Below are 23801 nucleotides of genomic sequence, written 5' to 3'. Positions count from 1 at the left end.
AAGGAATTCATTCATATATATATATATATATATAATTGCTGTCTAGGAATATATACATATACTAGCATGGGTGCCCAGCGTTGCCCGTGTGTTTGGAGGTGTATGTTGAGCAAAAAACAAAAAGTAGTAGTAGGAAGGCAGGCTCGAACCCATACTGCGATGGAGGAAAAGAACTGGAAAAAAAAGTGATGTCTTTGCTGTTACGACCACGTCAAACCGGAAGTGACGTGGGTTTAAATTAAGGCTAGACAATCGAAAAGAGAGGATGACTTTCTAAAATATCGGCAAAAAAAGCAATCCCTCCCTGTTGAAAAATGCCCAGTTGAGGATGAAGAAATTAATGTTTTAGCCAATTTTTCAATATTTGCCGTCTGAAGGATCGAGCTTCAAAACGATACTGATCTTGTGAAAATTCATCGCCTCAGTCGAAAGTTTTAGGCAAACATACGTTTATATATTGGTAGCTCAAAAAAAAGCTTGCCCTATCTCTGAATACCCTTTATGTAAAATTTCAAATGTTTAGACCAGAAAGTATGAGTAATTTGGTCTGCAGAGGTCAAATTTTTTTAACTTTGACCTTTATTATCACCCCATAACATTTATTGTTTTGGGCTCAAATCAAGTTATTAAGTTACATCCATGTCCAAGGAGCCTATATCTAAAATTTCAAGTGTTTAGACCCCAAATTGTCGGAGGTAGAGTTCTCAAAAGTCAAATCGTTGAACTTTGAACCCTTAACAGCCAAATTTCTGGCCGAAAACAGATTATAAAGATTTTCCCAAATCTCCATACCCTGTATATCAAATTTCGAGTCTGTAGACTGAAAATTGACAGTTATTGCGTAGGGAAATGTACACAGACAGACAGACAGACACGTTCACTTTCATATATATATATATATATATATATATATATATATATATACACACCAGCTGTATTTTAACATTTATTTAATTAATTTTCAATTAACTTGAGCTTTCATGAAATAGTTAACTTAGTAGTTAAACTAGAACCTTATTTTTTTAGGTTCAGATTCTTTAAAATTCAGAATTACTATTTACATATTCAGTAAATGAAGTGGCTACGTTTGTTTTGTGTATATATATGAGTGATGGAACAATTCCAGAATTTTTCCCTATTCCAATACAATTACTGATTCTGCTCTAAATTCTCAATTTTGATAGAAAAACCGATTCTGATTCTTTCAAAATTTCTTAACATTTAATGAGAAATTCAATGCTTTTTAAAAATTTTCAACTGATTGTACCTCCATCTCCCGTGTAATGTCTGCATATATTTTGTAAAATGTAAAAATACACTTGGGAAGAGGCATATATTACAAGAGTAGATTCTTCTAAATATTTTTCTCTAATGTTTTCTCTGTATCATTGAAAATTGTGAGACAAGATTTGTTTTTCTTTTAAAACAAGTCTCATTAGCATTTGGTCGTCGTTAATGCCATTTAAAATTCTCATAAATGATTAAAAAGAATCAACAATACATATGCAAAAATAAAAACAGTTTAGGAACAGAATAGTTAAAGCCCGTTCCATGTAAAATGATTTTCTACATTTAGAAAACTTTAACACTGACGAGTCTCTGCGAACTATTCTCTACCTTCCCTCTATGAAGAAATGTTCATGTTTTTCTTGCAATTAAAGATTTGATTGCTTATTAGATCGATTTGCGTTTTAGATAACTACCTTTTAACTAAGTTATCCCTCTCCCTCCAAAATGAGATTCTACTTTTTTTTTTAGATGATTACATTGTGGAAAGAAAAAGAAAACAATTATTTTAGAATTTCGAGTAGGAAAGCAGTTTTGCATATAAATTTAATGTAAAATGATAATCATTTCCGGTCCATTCTAACTTTTTAATATTGTCTATAAGTTGAAAATTCAAAACAAAATGCTGGTAGAACATAACATTTATTTAATGTGTTTTTATCAGCGTTTGATTCATTTTTGAGCGATTATCAAGAGCCCTTGTGAAGGGCTTATGGACAACCATTTTTTTAACTCTAACTCAACTGAGTGAATACTAAGTTTGTTTTGAACTATAAAAACACTTTAAAATAAGTTTAAATACAAACGAAATTATCCAAGTAGGTAGAAGAGTCTTTCCTTTTGGTAACATTTATTTGTTGCATATTTGTTTCTTATCTTTTTGTTAGGGTTAGTAACAAATGCCCGAATCTCATTCTTCTTGGGGAGGCGGGGGGGGGGTCTAAGTTTAAGTGTAGATACAATTTCCTTTTTAATTTGGAAAACTTATAAAGGTTTTCTCATTGATTTATCAAAGATTTTGATGAACTCCTCATGAGATTTCTATTTATATTTTTTACTTTAAATAGCAATACCACACCATTTTTTCTTTACATCAAATAAACTCAAATCAAGCATCACTGAAAAGAACATAAAAAACAAAGAAATATGATCTAGTTTTCATTTTTTGAATCGGCCCATAAGAACTGGAGTTATGACCATTCAAAATAAGACAAAATGTCTCGTGAACTATGCATTTTTTGATAAGTCAGTCCTATTCAAATGTATTTAAACTTATGACTGATAGGGAATTCGACAATTTACAGAGTAACCCATCTTTAAAAAGCTATATCTTCAGATCTTTTTAAGATATTATGATGAAATTTTTAACATATAACACCATGAAGGTTCAGATGACTATTTACAACAATCTCACTTGGTAACTTGCATACCAATTATCATATTTGTTTCATTTTAATGGCTTTGAGTAAAATATCATAAAAACAACTAAGAAAAATGCTAAGTAAGGCTTATGAAGTCTTATTCTGATGGACATTATCATTTGTCATTTTCACATTCTGAAAATCCAAGATAGCGACTGGGAAATCCAAAATGGCCACCACAATTCAAAGAAATTATTAACAAAATATGGCTTGTAGTATATCAAATTAAAGGAAATTTTGTACTGATTAGAATTATTTTTTCAAGTACATTAAACTAATTAGCATAATTTTCATTTAATGCGAAATATTATTCTAATAGACATTATCATTTGTCATCATTACACCATGAAGAATCCAAGATGGTGACCAGGAAATCCGATCCACAATTCAAAGAAATTATTAACCAAATATTGCTTGAATTAAAATCAAACAAGAACATTTTGTTAACAAAATAAAACAAAATTACAGCACTATGTTTGTAATACTGTTTTCAAGTTACATTCAAATTTTACTATATCCTTTTTTTTTTTTTTTTTTTTTTTTTTTTTTTTTATTGTTAGGTGAAAGTACAGAATAGTTACAAAACACCTTCCCCTTCCCATGTTAGAATAGGGTTTTTATAAAATAACATTAATATAATTTTTTATTAGATTAATTATTATTATTAGTTTATTAAAATAGGTGAAAGTACAGAATAGTTACAAAACACCTTATCCCCATGCTAAGAATGGGTTTCTAAATAAAGTGTTTCAGAAGTTTTTTTTTTTACAAGGTAGTCACCACTTATCAAGGCCTGGAAGCCACTCGGGAATAAGGGTTATTGCATGTACAGGACGTTAGTATTGGAAATTTGATAAAGTGTCTTACTTAAGGGGGCGGTTCATCAGGAATTTGTTTACATTGGACTTGAAGACATCCAGATTGTAGTCAGGTGGGAAACAGGCAACTGGAACAGAGTTCTACGGGCATGCACTTCTAAGAAAGAAGCTTTGTTCATGGAATCTATATTTTGATTTTGGCACAGATAAGGAGTGGGGAAAATTTTTGACAGTGGTTTCAGCTAGATGGGTGTTTATCATGAAAGATTGGCGAGGGAGGGGACCAGAGATTGGAGCTCAGATGAGCACCTGCCATGGTAGTAATGATAAAACAAAGACAGGCTCGCAACGTCTCTCTTATGGGAGAGAGGTTGCAGGGAAGAGAAAAGAGCATCACCTACTAGGCCATGAAGCCTATTTTGTACTCTGTCAAGGCAGGATAGGCTGTTTTTAGCAGCTCCTGCCCAGATGTGGCAGCAGTACTTCATCCTTGGATGTACTTGGCTTTTATACAGATAGAGAATTGCATTAGGGATGAGATATCTTCTGGAGTAGTAGAAGGATCCTACCATTTTTCCAGCGACCTTGGCAACAGATTTGATGTACGTGTTCAATTTCAGGAGTAAAGGTCAAGCCCAGAAGCTTATCAAAACATGGAGCTTCCCCTAGACGAGAGTCACCCATTTCAATTGATGCCAGATGGGGATCAGTGTTGATGATGTAAAGATAGGGGCTTGGTTTTGTAACCAGCCACCTCCTCCCCCACTGTACCATGCGCTCAAGATCAGAGGAGAGAGAATCAGAGAGAACTTTGTCATTTACGGCCTTTGATGTGTTGCCATAGATGTTCGTGTCGTCAGCATAGATGTCAACGAATGATTTAAGTATGTGTTTTGGGAGAGCATTGATGTATATCAGGAAGAGAGTTGGGCCTAGGATTGCCCCCTGAGGGACTCCAGCATTAATATTGAGGGCCTCTGATTTCTGCCAATCAACCACTACTCTTATGAACCTATCAGAGAGAAATGATTTAATGATCGAGAAAACATTTCCAGTTATACCGTAGTTGGAAATCCTTCGAAGTAGGCCATACCTTGTCGAAGGCCTTTGATATGTCAAGAAATGAAGCCTTTGTCAAGAGATTCACAAATCCTATGAGATATAACAGTTAACACATCTGCTGTAGATCTGGCAGAATGGAAACCATATTGCATGTCACTAAGGTTATTTCTGCTGAGGTGGTTGACTACTTCTCGATTTAATATGGATTCCAGCAGCTTACTCATGACACACAGGAGACTTATTGGTCTGTACTGAGAGGGAGACGACTTATCACCTGAATTCTTAAATACTGGGCATACTGATGAGCTTTTCCAGGGTGTTGGGAAGCACTTCTCCTTAAGGCAACGCTTAAAGTGTTTTGTAAGTATGTGGGCAAGTTCTGGTTGAAGATTTTTCAGCACAATGATTGGAATGCCGTCAGGGCCAGTTGCTTTACTGGAATCAAGGTTCTTGATTAGCTTGGCGACCTCACGCACAGATATTTGTATGTTGCAGAGCATGTTGTCCATTATAGGAGGAAATACAGGGAGTTGATGGCCTTTGTCGCATAGAGTAGGATTAGCTGCAAAGTTCTTTGCAAATAGTTTGGCCTTATCTGATGCTGACAAGATGACCTCAGGTCCATTGATGATGGTTGGGATAGAACGCACGTTTCTGTTCAGGATCCTGTTTGCTATTTGCCGAAACTTGTGGGAACCAAGCCGCTTCTCAGCTACTTTGGATTTATCGGACTGAGCATATAGCTGTCTTGCATTTTTGTTGGGGGGGGGGTTCTGTTTTAAAGTCACAGATCCCCCCCCTCCTCCTTAAAACTTTATCAAAATTCAGGAAATCAGCCAGTTTTAATGAAATTTTCAGTGTTTATTATTATTAGTGACAAAATATATAGATATATATAAAAATGTTGGGTGTCTTATTTGTTGTATTAAATATTCCTATCTTGTTTAAACATGTTTTTCATTTATTTTTATGCAAATTAACTTTCTTCTCTTCCATTTTTTATTTGAATTGAATATTTTTTGAAAAAATTTTTTTATTGATGCTAAAACAGAACATTACCAAAAAAATATTTTTCTTTTCATAAAACTTAAACATAAAATGTTTTAGAAATAATTAAAAATACAAATAAAAAATGTATACATCGTTACTGTAAGCCTTTTTGTAAACAAACGTTTTATGAATTTATATGATGACATTGCACATAGCTAGTGGCAGATGGTACTAAAAAAAAAAAATAAATAAAATATTGGTGCTTGCTATCATTTCTATCAATGGGCACATAAAAAATTCTTTAATTCTTTTCATATTTTATAACAAAAAAATAAATATATTAGCTATTACATATCGTTTGAACAAAGTTGCTATCTTGATTTTATTTTTGCAATAAAAATTCCAAACTTCAAGATCTTCTAACTTTTGACTGGAGGGTCACACATTTTGTTAAAATTCCGTGATAAAAACAATTCTTTTCTCTTATTGTTTTAAAAATATGAAACATCCCTTATACAAATCATTGGAAATCCAATAAATGTAAATAATAATATTTGGCATATTAATGAGTATTTGTTGTCTGAATGTGACTGGTTGGTAATAAGTAGATAAAGTGTTCATTTAGTTTAGGGGTTGATAATTTTTGGAGCATGAGGGCCAAAAGACCATGACTGGAGAAGGAACAAATAGCTTTGGATACACTGTTATGAAGAACAACAATGCTATTAAATATATAAATAAATTTTCTGTGCATTTGAAGAAAACAAGTATTAAATATAATCATTATATTTATATATATATCAGCATGGCATTTATATATATCAGCATGGCTTATTTTACTACAAGAATATAAAAAACAAATATTTTACAAAAAAATCTTTTTCATAGCTGGAATAAAACAAATTACTATTGCATTCAAAAAGCAATTTAATAAATTTATGTGTACCAAAACACAATTAGAAGCGGTAAATAATTTAATGAGAAACTTGTACATAGTCAGTCTCTCGTCTGTCACTGTGATTTGATTCATTCATATTTATATCATGCTTTGAATAAGGTGGCAGACCAGGCAAAATTCACTAGCAGGCCAGATTTGACCCAAGAATTTGATGCAAGATAAAAGAAAAGGTAATGTACATATGCCGAAATGAAGGGTTTGGAAGATATTAATCATTAAGGATTAAATTGAAATGGCTATCCCTTTTAGTATATTATAAATTTTTATAGATTTTTTTATAGATGAATAGTTTTCTAGCAGTTTGAAGAAATGTAGTTAATATGAATTCCCGGTTTTAATGCAATAAATGTATATATAGAAATGGTGCTGTAGTAGTTTAATGAAATATAAAGATTAAGGTACCTACGTTTATCGCAAATATGGGTGTCTACATCTGAGGAGCAGTCCTATAGAAATAATACTTGTTAAGAATCTTTTTGTGGTGAAGTAAGGAGAGTGAGAGGACTTAATGGATAACGAGTAAGAGTCTAATATCTTTAATATGTATTTCAGAGAAATAATTGGTTTGAAATGAATGTATAATTTGTATATAGGGACGAAATGTGCTGATAGTTTAAGGAAACATTTAGTGAATGCTGTATGTACTGATTGGGAAAGATTTGTTAAGGAAGTGCTCATTTATTGAAGCTGTAGATGCAGAGGAGGGAAAAAAATCAACTTATATATTTATTAAAATTACACCATTCTATAACTTGGAACAAATATTTTTACATATATTTCTAAATGAGCGCAACATAAACAATTAATACTTCTAGTTTACTCTTGTTTATAAATACACAATCAGACCAGTGCACAATGATTCCAGTAATCCAATCAATAGAAATAACACCACCCTATACAATAATGATATAATCAATATTAAAACAGCATTGAATAACACCAATTACACTTATAATAATAAAAATATTTTTTACCAACATTGGTTCACCATCTGTATTACCTATGGATCTGTGTACAAAATTTATCATACAAATCTAAGGTGCAAGAATACTTTCTTAATTTTTTTAAGCATATTTGGGACTAGAATTGACAGATTGAATGGTCAATTTTTAAGAATGTTGCATCGTATAAACCTGGTATTAATTCTTGTTTCTGAAACATTTCAAAATCTGACCTAAATTTTTTAAATCAACAATCTTAAATTGGCTCATGTCCACATGGGGGAAAATTAAAATTTGACCAGTATAGGATAACATAGTCACCTATATCATTTCTTTTTTATTATTTTAATCCCAACAACACTCCTTTCATAATATTTAAAACCTAAAGATTATCAATATCTACTTGTACATGATAAAGTCATATTTGTCTTTTATATGTGTATTTTTTACTTGATATATTTATCAGAACCCTTGCTTGTATCTGATATTTTCTCCAAATACCTAAAATTTTGTATTTGAGCTATATTATTAATACAGACCTCCAGTAATTTCTTATTATCCTAACACAATGTACAAATTAGTTTGATGGCCTTACAGTATGAAGTACCTTTTAATCTTAACCTGATATAAAGAAAATATCTTTAAATATGTATTTTTCTATTTGATATGCATATGTGCTTTTAGATGCATGCATGTATGTATGCTTTATGGGTTTATATAACATGGTTGCTAATTATAATTTTGCATAAAACTTTATATAGGTGAGATTATATGAATGATAGCTATTAAATAATAGAATAAAATGGCCCATTGTCTGTACTATACTCACAAAAATGATTTTTAAAATGCATTAACTCTGTAGTTTCTATTATTCATACTAATTATAGCTGCATTTAATAACCACCAAATAACTCTAAATCAAACCCTAATGATATCTTATTAAAAATGCCACAATATTTCATTCATTCCTGCCCCCCCCCCCCCCAATTTTTTTAATTACTTAAGTTCTAAAATAGAATTTTAAAAAATCAAATAGTAATATTCTTTAATTCTTGCATTCAATTTATGTCAAACACTTTCTACCAATAATTTATGCTTCCATTCAATTTATGTCAAACACTTTCTACCAATAATTTATGCTTCCATTCAATTTATGTCAAACACTTTCTACCAATAATTTATGCTTCCATTTTAGCAACAAATTCATACAATGGTTAAAATATCTAATCAAGTTTGCACTATTTTTTCTCTATGTGACTAATTTTTATTTTTTTGTTTTCTTTTTGTATTTAATATATTTCAGGGTTAGTTTCCTTGCAATACAAATATTTTTAATAAAAAAAATTATTTAACTTTGTTACTTAAGTAGATTGTACACTCAAATAGAAATTTACATGTCAGAAATGAGACCTTAGCCAGTTTCTAAATGTTTCTTTTTCTTTTTCCAGATTATTGGATTTTACATCTTGAGCATTTTACACTGTTATACTTTTTTCTCCCTTGGCTGTTTTTACATGTTTGTGTTTAACCATTGTTCGTCCATGTACCAATTTTCTGAATTCTTTGAATTATCTTCAGATGTGATTTTGGTTTTCTGATGATGAATTACTTTTGTTTACAGTAAGCTACCAGTTATCTTTGTTTGCTTTCGGCTACTTTATAAAGATGTGTAAAAAATATTTTCTTCAGAAACTTATTAAAGAAAGGTATACTTTTGAATTGAATACTTTATTTATTCTAAGCTCTATTGAATATTTTAAACATTGAGCTTTATTTTCGCGTTTGGTAACTGATTTTTAACTAAATCTAAACTCTTTCTTTAATTTTTAATGTCTAACTAAGAGGATGATATCATAGTGAATGAACATATACAACACTGATTTCAAAGATAATGATTGAGAAGATGATACCATGATGACACTGGGAGGATGATGTCATGACAATAGTATATACACAAACTCATATCCCCCTCCCAAAAGGATGATAATCTTGGAAAGATGGTATCACGAGGAACATACTATACTACCCCCCCCAAAAAAAAAAGGAGATAAATGGAAGAATCCACTGTGGAAAGAGAAGGTAATGTCTGAGAGTATGGTATGGTAACAAAACAAATACTATACTACCCACCCCTTTAAAAAAAAATAGAAGTTAATTTTTGTAGAGTCTCATAATAGAACAGGTACTATATTATTCCTTAAAGGAGGACATAATAACTGGGAAAATATCCCACTCCCTTAAAAAGTAATTCTTGAGAGGATGGTCTTGTGACAACATAACCGATAGATTATCTACTTCCATTAAATAATAGATTAAATCTTTTTTTCTTGTTTTATTCATTTAAAAATGTGTAGCCTTAAAACCATTTTTATGGTTCCTTAGCCTTTTGGCAAAGATTAAAGTGTAGGATATATTCAGAAATTTTACTATTAATGAAAATCGTGTATCAGAAAATATGACTATGCAATTACAAATATATATTACAGAATATGAATTTAATAGCATCTGCTTATAAAATAAATGTGCAAATTAAAAATTTACTTTCAATGCCAGAACACGGAGCAACTAATCTATTCTCCTATAATTTTTTTTTCTATTTTTATATATTGATATTCATATTAAAAACCCTCTTTTTCTATTTATTTAAAAAGAAAATACAATTTTATATACAAGTCATGGAATTGCATTCATCTGCAAAAGATCTAACTAATTTGCATATTCTTTTAAACATTCATTTTAATTAATTCCCTATTAGTTTTTTGGGTTTTCTTATGAGATCATCATCTTTAGTTAACTATTACATGTAATTCATGCAGATATTCTACATGATTTATACTTGCATAATATTTGCAGAAAAAGGTTATAGTAAACACAACCCTCTTTCTTTATATATATATGCGTATATATATTTGTTTTAAAAAATTTTGCCTGCCAAACTCCTATCAGTTTTTGATCTACAGACATGAAACTTAATATTTAGGGTATTTGAACCCATGCAAAACTTTATATTTGGGTTTTAGCTGGGGAACATCTGTGCAAAAGTGTGAAAATAAAAGAAATGGAATTTGCCAGATGAAGGTTGAACGATGGCATTACGAATATGCATGCATAACGTAATAGCTATTAGTTCATGTTTTAATTTTTAGCCTTTCACCAAACATGTCTTCATAGCTCAGGCGTTAACACCAAAGGAAAAAGTAAATCCTAAGCTAAACATTTTGGTTTTGATTCTTGGTGGTGGTGCAAGAGTCATTTTTTTTTTCTTTCTTTTTAAAAACTTTTTAAATCATTACTATATATTGGGTCCAATATAATCTCCTATATAATATTTTGACTGTAGAAATTCTATAGCAAGCATCACTTTATCCAATGTTTAATTTCTATCTATCCAACTACTATTGTGCAAAAGTTGAAAGCATTGCACCAATTTAGTTGGCAAAAAAATCATTGTAAAAGTGAAAAATATAGAAGCTAGCAATCATTGTGAAAGTGAAAAATATAGAGGCTAGCAATCATTGTAAAAGTGAAAAATATAGAGGCTAGCAATCATTGTAAAAGTGAAAAATATAGAGGCTAGCAATCATTGTAAAAGTGAAAAATATAGAAGCTAGCAATCATTGTAAAAGTGAAAAATATAGAGGTTAGCAATCATTGTAAAAATGAAAAATATAGAGGTTAGCAATCATTGTAAAAGTGAAAAATATAGAGGTTAGCAATCATTGTAAAAGTGAAAAATATAGAGGTTAGCAATCATTGTAAAAGTGAAAAATATAGAAGCTAGCAATCATTGTAAAAGTGAAAAATAAAGAAGCTAGCAATCATTGTAAAAGTGAAAAATAAAGAAGCTAGCAATCATTGTAAAAGTGAAAAATAAAGAAGCTAGCAATCATTGTAAAAGTGAAAAATAAAGAAGCTAGCAATCATTGTAAAAGTGAAAAATAAAGAAGCTAGCAATCATTGTAAAAGTGAAAAATATAGAGGCTAGCAATCATTGTAAAAGTGAAAAATAAAGAGGCTAGCAATCATTGTAAAAGTGAAAAATATAGAGGCTAGCAATCATTGTAAAAGTGAAAAATATAGAGGCTAGCAATCATTGTAAAAGTGAAAAATATAGAGGCTAGCAATCATTGTAAAAGTGAAAAATATAGAGGTTAGCAATCATTGTAAAAGTGAAAAATATAGAGGCTAGCAATCATTTTAAAAGTGAAAAATATAGAGGCTAGCAATCATTGTAAAAGTGAAAAATATAGAGGCTAGCAATCATTGTAAAAGTGAAAATTAAAGAAGCTAGCAATCATTGTAAAAGTGAAAAAATATAGAGGCTAGCAATCATTGTAAAAGTGAAAAATATAGAGGTTAGCAATCATTGTAAAAGTGAAAAATATAGAGGTTAGCAATCATTGTAAAAGTGAAAAATATAGAGGTTAGCAATCATTGTAAAAGTGAAAAATATAGAGGTTAGCAATCATTGTAAAAGTGAAAAATAAAGAGGTTAGCAATCATTGTAAAAGTGAAAAATAAAGAGGTTAGCAATCATTGTAAAAGTGAAAAATAAAGAGGTTAGCAATCATTGTAAAAGTGAAAAATATAGAGGTTAGCAATCATTGTAAAAGTGAAAAATAAAGAGGTTAGCAATCATTGTAAAAGTGAAAAATAAAGAGGTTAGCAATCATTGTAAAAGTGAAAAATAAAGAGGTTAGCAATCATTGTAAAAGTGAAAAATAAAGAGGTTAGCAATCATTGTAAAAGTGAAAAATAAAGAAGCTAGCAATCATTGTAAAAGTGAAAAAATATAGAGGCTAGCAATCATTGTAAAAGTGAAAAAATATAGAGGCTAGCAATCATTGTAAAAGTGAAAAATATAGAGGCTAGCAATCATTGTAAAAGTGAAATCACTGCAACCAATAGAAGGTATACTTAAATGACCAGAAAATGCATTGAGCCACAGAAATTAGCAATTTCTGGAAAATTTATAATGTGAATACTTAACCAGCAACCATGATGCCGCTTGCACAACAACTGAGAAGGCTGAACTGCTTGCCTTCAACTCCACCTTAGACCCACAAACTACTCCCTCTCAAATTTTCCTTTGCAGACAAGCTATATTTGATGATTATCACTCTTCCCCATATGATATAAAAAATTGACACCTTTATGGTGTGTGGACCTGATCTTATCCCTGCTATACTAATAAAGAAATGCTCTGCTGAGTTATACCTTCTTTAAACTCTACAAGTGCCTAGCCGATTCTTGCTTCCCTGATAGCTTGAAAATTATTTTTATGGTATCAGTATTCAAAATTCTGATAAAAGAACTGATCCATTCAATTATCATCTCATCAGTCTCTCTCTCTTCATTAACATCTTTGAATTGTTAATCAGTCTAGTGATAGTCCAGCACCTAGTATCAGACAAGCCTGTTCTACTGCAGATGTCTTGACAATTATCTCTGAATGTGTATACCATTCACTGAACAAGACAAAAGAAGGTAGGATGATAGTCCTTGATATATATTGCATCTGGCATGAAAGTCTTATGAAAATTGTATGTACAGTATTATGGGACAAATACTAAAAAAATCTTAGTTGTCCCTGATGGCTTTCTAAACATTCTAAACATGATATTAATGTGCATGTGTCCTAAAAGTCGATCTTTGGATTTTTATTATTCCTGATATTAATAAATGACCTTTCTGATAAAATTGTGTTCCTGATGGACAAAACAAATTCACAGGCAATGTCTGAAACTTGACTGTGCTAACATGCAGAAATTTAAATGTAATATGAACAGATGTTTTGCTGCTCAGCTCCCTACTTTAAGTGCCCTTGTAGGCATGATTCATAGTAGCCCTTTGGATCTCTATAGCAAGCCTTACAGTTGTAACTACAGTTTTAATTTATTAATTTTTTTTCTATTCTGGTAAATGCTCATGATTTTGTTTTCAAAATTAAGCCATATAAATTAATACTTTCAAACTATAACCAATCTGTATTTCAGATGTGTATTCTGAAGACTGACATTCATGGATTTATTAATTTTCACCTAATATTCATTTAAAGCCTTTTGCTTTAAATTTTGAAATATGATTGAAAGTTTTGCTTTTTAAATTAATTGATTTCTTGCAGTTCTTGTGAAAATCTTTCACAATTTGACTCGTTTTATTTTCAGAAAGTTTTTCAACATTCATTACTCAAATTTTCAGTTTGGAAAGTATTCAAACCAAATTTCATTCAGAGTTGTCTGAATTTTTTGATTCACTTGGTATTTAATTTCTTGTTGTTAGTGATGAGTATGAAAACAGATACGAAGATAAAGAAAAATCCCCTCGTGATCAGAAAGACTATGAATTTAAAGATGAAGATGAAGAATACACTTCTGTGGAACGTACTCAGACAACACACACAGAAAAAATAACAACCAATATTCGCACAACCCGTAGTGGCAAGAAATTAGACTTGGGTGCTGCAGCCATGTATGGGAAGGAAAATAACCAGGTAAGATATCTGCTATTTTTGTTCTGTGGTAGATCAAATCGCTGAAGCTCCACTTCTCTTTCTTAGTAATTAAACTCAGTTAAATGTAATCTTCCTTACAAATTTATGTAATAGAAGATTCACACAAGCTGTTTGATTTATCAGGTGATGGGATTGGGGAAGGAAAAAGAAAGACTTGAATTTGTAGATGAATTCTTTACATTCATGTAGCAGTAATTCACACGAGCAGAATAACAGCAATAATAAGGATGAATTAAAAAAGATAATGTGTCAAGTTTTTTGTAGCTGAGAGAGCATAGATGGTTAGTTGATATTGTGAATTATGGTTTGAGTTAAGAGGAGTTGGTATGAATTTGGCATTGGTGAGGGGTTCTGACATTTTATTTCATTACAATTTTTTAATATTTTTCTTGCAAGATTTAATGCAGCTACATTGTTTAAATTTGTCATTATTTGTCATTGTAAGAATTGCAAAGCCATCCTAATAATTTGATCACATAGCATAAAATTTATAAATTTATATTTTTTACTAGAAAAAAGACAATATATTGTCTTTTTCTATTCCAGTTCTTTTACTTTTCTAAGCTTAATCTTAACCATATTACTTTTCCTGCTCGCATTTTTCTATGAAATCCATGATTTCATTTTGAAATATTTTCTTTTTTGTGTTCAATATCATACACATTGTCAACAATCCATAAAAAAAATTATTACCAACTTAAATTGACTAAATAAAAAAAAATCAAATAAGAAGAATTATACTTAACAGAAATATATTATATATTCTATAATAAACAGAAGAGACAAAAATAGAAACGGAATTAACGGGTGATGTTCTAAGCAAAATATTATCACCCCTAGCAAAGCAAAGAGCATCACTTTTGTTAAATCTCTCTGTATAACCCAAATAAAATGGCATGCTAGCGACATTCCTGCTATGATTTATGAAGGTGTCAATGACAAAAAAATTGCTATGGTAACCAACAGTCAATCAGAAGAAATAGTCTCTGAAACTTCAATGTTGAAAAAGTTGCTATGGTAGCTAACAGTTCCTTACTAATTCTGAGGACTTTTGAACACCAGTAATTTATTATAACTTTTGTTTTAATTAACTAAAATTTGAAATTTTTATTTCAAAGTATAGCTGAGAACGTGAGCTATGAATTGCAAAATTTGTTTGAAATTTGGTTGCAAAATGAGTGAGTAGTGAAGCTTTAAAGTAGTTCTAAATGAGTAAAACTAACACTTAACCATATATTATATGAATCACTAAGTTTTTGTTCTTTTCTTATTATTTGTGTTTGAATGATAAGAAAAGAACAAAAACTTAGTGATTCATCAAGAACATCAGTAATATTTTTAATTATCTTCTGTTCTAACTATCTTCTTTATATCTATCCTTTTTACTAAAATCGAAACAATTATTCCAATCTATATATATAAAAATGTAATTCTTGGTTCGTTCAAAGAATGTTACCAATTTTATTGAAATTTTCAGAAAATTTATCTGTAAAGTCAAGGAATGTTTGCATGTAATTAAAATAAATTAAGATCGCAGCGGCCGCCAAAACACCCCCCACACACAGAAAAATACCCCGCTCTCGGGTGGCCAGAAAGTGGGTGCTCATTTTATGTTAAATTTATATTGAAAAGTGATAACCCACTTTTCGAAAAAGTAATTTCTTCATATCATGAAAACTTTCTTTTTGCGACGGAAATGGTTTGCAGATTCGTTTTTAGTACACTGAAATCTACAATAAAATATTTGATTATATACGAACATGAGACGGGCCTTAAAGTAAAATAATACCGGATTTTTGGGGCAGATTTGCCGTTTAGTTGTAGAATATCCTCAAACCAGGTAATCACTAAAAGGGACTCTTAAAAGTCATCATCTGTATCGAGCAAAAGTTTAAAACCACTGATTATATGTAAGCCTACGTCGCAGTAACATATATTGAGTGAGTTCCTAACAGTATTTTGTATAGTTTTTTTAGTCTAAACTCATTTTCCCAAAATTTCTCCAAACTTACCATGTTCGATACAATCTGCCGCCATTTGTATTTTTCAAATATACCGATAAACACTGCATGTTTTTGAACCGATTATGCATTACATAAAAACACTACAATCTTATCCAGTTAGGTAGAACATTTACTTTTCTTGCGTTTGATAACATTTATTTGTTATATATTTATTTTTTGATAACTTCTTTGTATCTGTGTTTAGTAATACAAACCCTTTTCATTTAATGTAACGTTTAGTCAGCTCGAAAAGCAGTATTTATCAGGGTATTTGAAAGCTACAAATGGTGGTGGACACTGTTGATTATGTTAAGTTTGAGAAAGTGAGTTAAAACTAAAAAAATTATACAAAATAATGTCACAAACCCACCAATTATGTCAGCCTATGTCATGGTAACATATATTCAGTGGGTTTTTCACACTGTATTGTATAGTTTTTAGTTTTCAACTTACTTTCCCAAACTTAACATATTCAACAGAGTCTGCAACCATTTCTGTTTTTCCAGCCGATTAAACATTTTACATTACATAAAAACACTAAATAATTATCCAGTTAGGTAGAAACGTAACTTACCTTACCTTTGCTTTCATTTATTTGTTTTTGGACAACTTTTTCGAATCTGTGTATAGTAACCCCCCCCCCCCCATCACTCAAATATTAATTACTAACTCGCATTTTTGTATACAGAAAAAAAACAAAAAAAACATTTAGCGTTTCAACATTTTTGATACGTTCAGCTTTATCTGCCGATTGTTGGTCGAGCCCAAGCCATGATTGACGTTAATCCCAAGGATCAGGATCCAATTCTGCAAGAGTACCATTTTTTTCATTTTCGCCTTTTTTTTTTTTTTTTTTTTTTTTTTTTTTTTACTTTTTGGAGTGGACTGCTGTACTAAGAATATAAGAAACATGCATTTTCTCTTTCTATTAGAATTTTCCATTACACCAAATTGAGCCACAGCAACGCGTGGTAGGGTACAGCTAGTCTATAATAAAACATTATAGCAAACAAAACGCTGGTGCCAGACATTAATCCAAATTGACCACGCTACCTGTATATATCTCATGTATCTTTTGCACTAATAATCATTCGGTTAAATAATAATTCATAAATTGCTACAATTTCTCTGCTCTAATTAACTCTCTCAATTACGACATAATCTGAGGTAGTAGCATGGCAACTTATCCTCTTATTATTTTCTACTTCCACTACATCATCAGAGATATTATTTTATAATATACTAGCAGGGCTACCCGGCGTTGCCCGGGACCGTATAAACAATGAAAAAACAAAAGCAGATATTGAACATATGTTTTATTCTTAGGGGAGAGGAATCTTTCAGGGTGAGAGAGAGAGAGAGAGAAGATAAAGAGTGTGAGAGAGAGGCAGAAGAGAAAGTTGTTCCATCCTCTTTCCCAAATTTGACTACTGTTCACGTTTGAACTCTCATCGTCGAGTTGATCCTCGAGTTGCCTATTGGCCTTGATAAGTGCTAATATAGAGAGAAGAGAAACAGGGGTAGAGATAGAGAAGATAAAGAGTGTGAGAGAGAGGCAGAAGAGAAAGTTGTTCCATCCTCTTTCCCAAATTTCACTACTGTGCACATTTGAACTCTCATCGTCGAGTTTATCCTCGAGTTGCCTATTGGCCTTGATAAGTGCTAATATAGAGAGAAGAGAAACAGGGGTTGAGAGAGAGAGAAGATAAAGAGTGTGAGAGAGAGGCAGAAGAGAAAGTTGTTCCATCCTCTTTCCCAAATTTCACTACTGTGCACATTTGAACTCTCATTGTCGAGTTTATCCTCGAGTTGCCTATTGGCCTTGATAAGTGCTAATAAAGAGAGAAGAGTAAAAGTGGTAGAGAGAGAGAGAGAAGATAAAGAGTGTGAGAGAGAGGCAGAAGAGAAAGTTGTTTCATCCTCTTTCCCAAATTTCACTACTGTGCACGTTTGAACTCTCATCCTCGAGTTGCCTATTGGCCTTGATAAGTGCTAATATAGATAGAAGGGAAAGAGGGTGAGAGAGAGAGAGAGAGTAGATAAAGAGGGTGAGAGCGAGAAAGAGGTCTAGAGAGAGAGAGAGAAGAGAGTGAGAGAGAGAGAGAAATATGAACTCTCATCCTCGAGTTGCCTTAAAGAGGGTGAGAGAGAGAGAGAGAAGTGAGAGAGAGAGAAATATGAACTCTCATCCTCGAGTTGCCTTAAAGAGGGTGAGAGAGAGAAGAGAGTGAGAGAGAGAGAAATATGGTGAGTCGAGTTGATCCTCGAGTTGCCTATTTGCCTTGATAAGTGCTAATATAGAGAGAAGAGAAACAGGGTGAGAGAGAGAGAAGATAAAGAGTGTTAGAGAGAGGCAGAAGAGAAAGTTGTTCCATCCTCTTTTCCAAATTGTAATACTGTGCACGTTTGAATTCTCATACTCGAGTCTATCCTCGATTTGCCTATTGGCCTTGATAAGTGCTAATATAGAGAGAAGAGAAACAGAGTGAGAGAGAGAGAGCGAGAGAGAGAGAGAAGATAAATAGTGTGAGAGAGAGGCAGAAGAGAAAGTTGTTCCATCCTCTTTCCCAAATTTCACTACTGTGCACGTTTGAACTCTCAATCTCGAGTTGCCTATTGGCCTTGATAAGTGCTAATATAGATAGAAAGGAAAGAGGGTGAGAGAGAGAGTAGATAAAGAGGGTGAGAGAGAGAAAGAGAAGAGAAAGAGGTCTAGAGAGAGAGAAGAGAGTGAGAGAGAGAGAAATATGGTGAGTCGAGTTGATCCTCGAGTTGCCTTGATAAGTGCTAATATAGAGAGAAGAGAAACAGGGTGAGAGAGAGAGAAGATAAAGAGTGTTAGAGAGAGGCAGAAGAGAAAGTTGTTCCATCCTCTTTTCCAAATTTGAATACTGTGCACGTTTGAACTCTCATCGTCGAGTTGATCCTCGAGTTGCCTATTGGCCTTGATAAGTGCTAATATAGAGAAAAGAGAAACAGGGTGAGAGAGAGAGAGAAGATAAATAGTGTGAGAGAGAGGCAGAAGAGAAAGTTGTTTGAACTCTCAATCTCGAGTTGCCTATTGGCCTTGATAAGTGCTAATATAGATAGAAGTGAAAGAGGGTGAGAGAGAGAGTAGATAAAGAGGGTGAGAGAGAGAAAGAGAAGAGAAAGAGGTCTAGAGAGAGAGAGAAGAGAGTGAGAGAGAGAGAGAAATATGGTGAGTCGAGTTGATCCTCGAGTTGCCTATTTGCCTTGATAAGTGCTAATATAGAGAGAAGAGAAACAGGGTGAGAGAGAGAGAAGATAAAGAGTGTTAGAGAGAGGCAGAAGAGAAAGTTGTTCCATCCTCTTTTCCAAATTGTAATACTGTGCACGTTTGAATTCTCATACTCGAGTCTATCCTCGATTTGCCTATTGGCCTTGATAAGTGCTAATATAGAGAGAAGAGAAACAGCGTGAGAGAGAGAGAGCGAGAGAGAGAAGATAAATAGTGTGAGAGAGAGGCAGAAGAGAAAGTTGTTCCATCCTCTTTCCCAAATTTCACTACTGTGCACGTTTGAACTCTCAATCTCGAGTTGCCTATTGGCCTTGATAAGTGCTAATATAGATAGAAGGGAAAGAGGGTGAGAGAGAGAGAGTAGATAAAGAGGGTGAGAGAGAGAAAGAGAAGAGAAAGAGGTCTAGAGAGAGAGAGAGTGAGAGAGAGAGAGAAATATGGTGAGTCGAGTCTATCCTCGATTTGCCTATTGGCCTTGATAAGTGCTAATATAGAGAGAAGAGAAACAGAGTGAGAGAGAGAGCGAGAGAGAGAGAGAGAGAAGATAAATAGTGTGAGAGAGAGGCAGAAGAGAAAGTTGTTCCATCCTCTTTCCCAAATTTCACTACTGTGCACGTTTGAACTCTCAATCTCGAGTTGCCTATTGGCCTTGATTAGTGCTAATATAGATAGAAGGGAAAGAGGGTGAGAGAGAGAGTAGATAAAGAGGGTGAGAGAGAGAAAGAGGTCTAGAGGGAGAGAGAGAGAGAGAAGAGAGTGAGAGAGAGAGAAATATGGTGAGCCGAGTTGATCCTCGAGTTGCCTATTTGCCTTGATAAGTGCTAATATAGAGAGAAGAGAAACAGGGTGAGAGAGAGAGAAGATAAAGAGTGTTAGAGAGAGGCAGAAGAGAAAGTTGTTCCATCCTCTTTTCCAAATTGTAATACTGTGCACGTTTGAACTCTCATCGTCGAGTCTATCCTCGATTTGCCTATTGGCCTTGATAAGTGCTAATATAGAGAGAAGAGAAACAGAGTGAGAGAGAGAGAGAGCGAGAGAGAGAGAGAGAAGATAAATAGTGTGAGAGAGACGCAGAAGAGAAAGTTGTTCCATCCTCTTTCCCAAATTTCACTACTGTGCACGTTTGAACTCTCAATCTCGAGTTGCCTATTGGCCTTGATAAGTGCTAATATAGATAGAAGGGAAAGAGGGTGAGAGAGAGAGAGTAGATAAAGAGGGTGAGAGACAGAAAGAGAAGAGAAAGAGGTCTAGAGAGAGAGAGAGAAGAGAGTGAGAGAGAGAGAAATATGGTGATCGAGAGAGTTAGGAAAGGTGTAGAGATAGAAGAGAGAGAGAGAGAAAGACGGCGAGAGAGAGAGAGAGAGAAAGACGGCGAGAGAGAGAGAGAGAAAGACGGCGAGAGAGAGAGAGAGAGAGAAAGACGGCGAGAGAGAGAGAGAAAGACGGCGAGAGAGAGAGAATGTGTTCTTTGGAAAATGTGCATGCGACCTAATTTTCGTTTACATAAGCGGCCTGATACTGATACCCACCCCTCCCCCTTCAAGTTAACAGAGTTAGAATGTATAAACAAAATGGCTAAATCTGTTGGCTAAATCTTTGTTTACATGTTTTACAAAGAGCAAAGTCATCTTCGCCGGCAAAAAACTTCAAGCAAAAATAAAAACATTTTCCCTACGTCAATTTTCGTGTAATTTTGGGATTTTGATTTTTGGAGTGCGATAATTCCGTTGGTAATAACGGTTCGAGTCGAAAACTAATATTTAACTGTGTTATAGTATCAATTTCTCCTCCGAAGGCAGTTTTAACGTACCTCAGCCGCAGCCGACATTTTACTGAGCTGACGTCACGTCACGTGACACGTAATGAATAACGTTAAAATGACAGGTTTTTTGGGGCCCCCCCCCCTGGGAGAAAAACGATAAGTTCACCCCTTTCTACTGGTCCGTTTGACGTGAAATTTCGATATTTGTCATCCGGGATATGGGGCTTCGATATGATACCAAATTTGTCAACTCTGGTTCCGTCTTTCAAAAGTTTTAGCGTTACAAACAAACATACATACACACAGACGTTTGGCTTTTATATATATAGACTAGCAGGGCTACCCGGCGTTGCTCGGGACCGTATAAACAATGAAAAAACAAAAGCAGATATTGAACATATGTTTGATTCTTAGGGGAGAGGAATCTTTCATCTCTATGTATTATTTGTTTTATCTACCCTAGGACTGGTATTGTTCATGTTTTATCCCTAGCATAGGTAATTTACAGCATGTATATGAAATTGTTTTACCTTAGGGAGAAGAGAACAGGTAATATACAACATAATGTGTCTATATTACATCCCTGGCAACGCCTAGAAACCAGCTAGAACATGTATTTCAGTCAATCTTTATTATATCCTGGGCTATGCCGGGAAACCAGCTAATCTCTTATTAGTGACTTGACCACCAAAATACCTCCCTAAGTGTGTCCTTTCTTTTGAACTTATTAGATATAGGTATCTAGAAATGTGTGTGAAATTTTGTTGAATGCATTGTTCACTATGATTTTCTTATTGTTCTACACAATATCAACTGTAGCGAAATAACACAGTAAACTTAGTGTAGTGTTAGAATAAAGAGCAAAGGAAAAAATTAGAATCATATTTTGTAATTGCAAATCTAAATTTGCTAGCGTGTACCAGTATTTGCCAGGTTGTGGAAATTTGGAACTTATAACATATGTAGTGGCCTTTTCCTAGATACCTATTGCTAAAAATTATACTTTCATTTTGTTAGAAAAATCTCTCTTCGGATGCCCTGCATCATTCAAAATAAAAACAAATATTTTTATAATTGTTTCAGTATATTGCTACACAATGTGAAAGTTTTTAACGTTTGTAAAAAAAATCATGAATGTGCTTATATTGCAAAAAAGAAAATATCAGTGCACAGTATTGAAAGTGTTTGAGATTCAAAAGTCTGTAACATTTCTACTAACTTCATAAGATGTCATGTGAGAAACTGAATTGAATATCAAGACATTATCTGAAGCGTTTTTATTTTGGTGTAACATATGTGTTTACAGTGAACCTTAACTTTTAATAAACAGATTGGTATGCAATGACATAGGCTAAGAATCTTTAACAAAATATATATAAATTGGAAAAATGTGTGAACAAATGAAAAAAAAATGATCCGCTCCACTTGATGACATCAAGCACAGTAATATTTTAGTGAAGAAAATATGAAATTGATGTTCAGTGATTAGTTTGGATGAATGAGAAAATGTAATTGTTTGATGCATAAAAATAACTCAGTTGCTGTATTTGATATTAAGCAGCAAAATATAGTGATTTGAATATTTGGGAAAACATCAAACCAGATTATGTAAAAAGAAAAAAAAAGATGAAATTAGAAAATATATATTTTATGTTTATGAGTTCTGCCAATCAAAATTTTGTGACAGAAATTGGGTGATTACCACGCAATTTTATTTTGGTAAAATTCTTAAATTATTTGAATGTTTATTATAATTTCTAATTAGTGACTTGTTATAATCAAAATCCGCCCTAAAGAGTGTCCTTTCTTTTATTAGGTATCAGAGTAGGTATCAAGATTTCTACTTCTATACAAATGGGATATTTCAGATCTGTACATAAAAAATTTGTTGAATATATAGGTTGAGAATTGTTCTGTGTCGCTCTCTCTCACACACACACGCATTCTCACTTTTATAGATATAATAGATAGATTACTCTAGATATATTTCCATATGTCTGAATACCCTATATACAAATTTTCAAATCTGTAGATAAAAAATTTGTTGAGTATATAGGTTGAAAATTGTTCTCTCTCTCTCTCACACACACATTCTCAATTTTAGAGATATAATAGATAGATTATGCTAGATATATTTCCATATGTCTGAATACCCTATATACAAATTTTCTAATCTGTAGATCAAATATTTGTTGAATATATAGGTTGAAAATTGTTCTTACTCTCTCTCTCTCTCTCTCTCGCTACCTCACACACACACATTCTAACTTTTATAGATATAATAGATAGATTATGCTAGATATATTTCCATATGTGTGAATACCCTATATACAAATTTTCTAATTTGTAGATAAAAAATTTGTAGAGTGCATAGGTTGAGAATTGTTCTCTCTATCTCTCACACACACACATTCTAACTTTTAAAGATATAATAGATTATGCTAGATATATTTCGATATTTCTGAATACCCTATATTCAAATTTTCAAATCTGTAGATAAAAAATTTGTTGAATGTATAGGTTGAGAACTGTTCTCTCTCTCTCTCTCTCTCTCTCTCTCTCTCTCTCTCGCTCACACACACACACACATTCTCACTTTTATAGATATAATAGAAAGATTATGCTAGATATATAAAAGAATTTGTTGAGTATATGGGTTGAGAATTGTTCTCTCTCTCTCTCTCTCTCTCTCTCTCTCTCTCTCTCTCTCTCTCTCACACACACACACACACAGACACACACACACATTCTCACTTGTATAGATATAATAGATTATGCTAGATATA

The 23801-nt window shown here is 32.6% G+C and overlaps 1 protein-coding gene across 7 annotated transcripts in view; it reads left to right on the top strand.

The window, feature by feature from the left end:
* LOC145283792 (clathrin interactor 1-like) overlaps nucleotides 1-23801 on the top strand; it is a 546043-nt gene that overhangs the window by 255798 nt on the left and 266444 nt on the right. For all 7 annotated transcript variants that reach the window (XM_080132873.1, XM_080132871.1, XM_080132868.1 and 4 more), the window contains one exon: nucleotides 13760-13970. In XM_080132873.1, the coding sequence (XP_079988999.1) occupies nucleotides 13760-13970 (211 nt within the window). The remainder of the gene's footprint in view (nucleotides 1-13759; nucleotides 13971-23801) is intronic.

The sequence above is a fragment of the Euprymna scolopes genome, chromosome 8, assembly GCF_053919585.1.
Source record: "Euprymna scolopes isolate OS-2025 chromosome 8, ASM5391958v1, whole genome shotgun sequence".
NCBI classification, from domain to species: Eukaryota; Metazoa; Mollusca; class Cephalopoda; order Sepiida; family Sepiolidae; genus Euprymna; species Euprymna scolopes.
The sequence above is the reverse complement of the archived record's forward strand: the minus strand, read 5'-3'. Positions and strand labels throughout refer to the sequence as shown.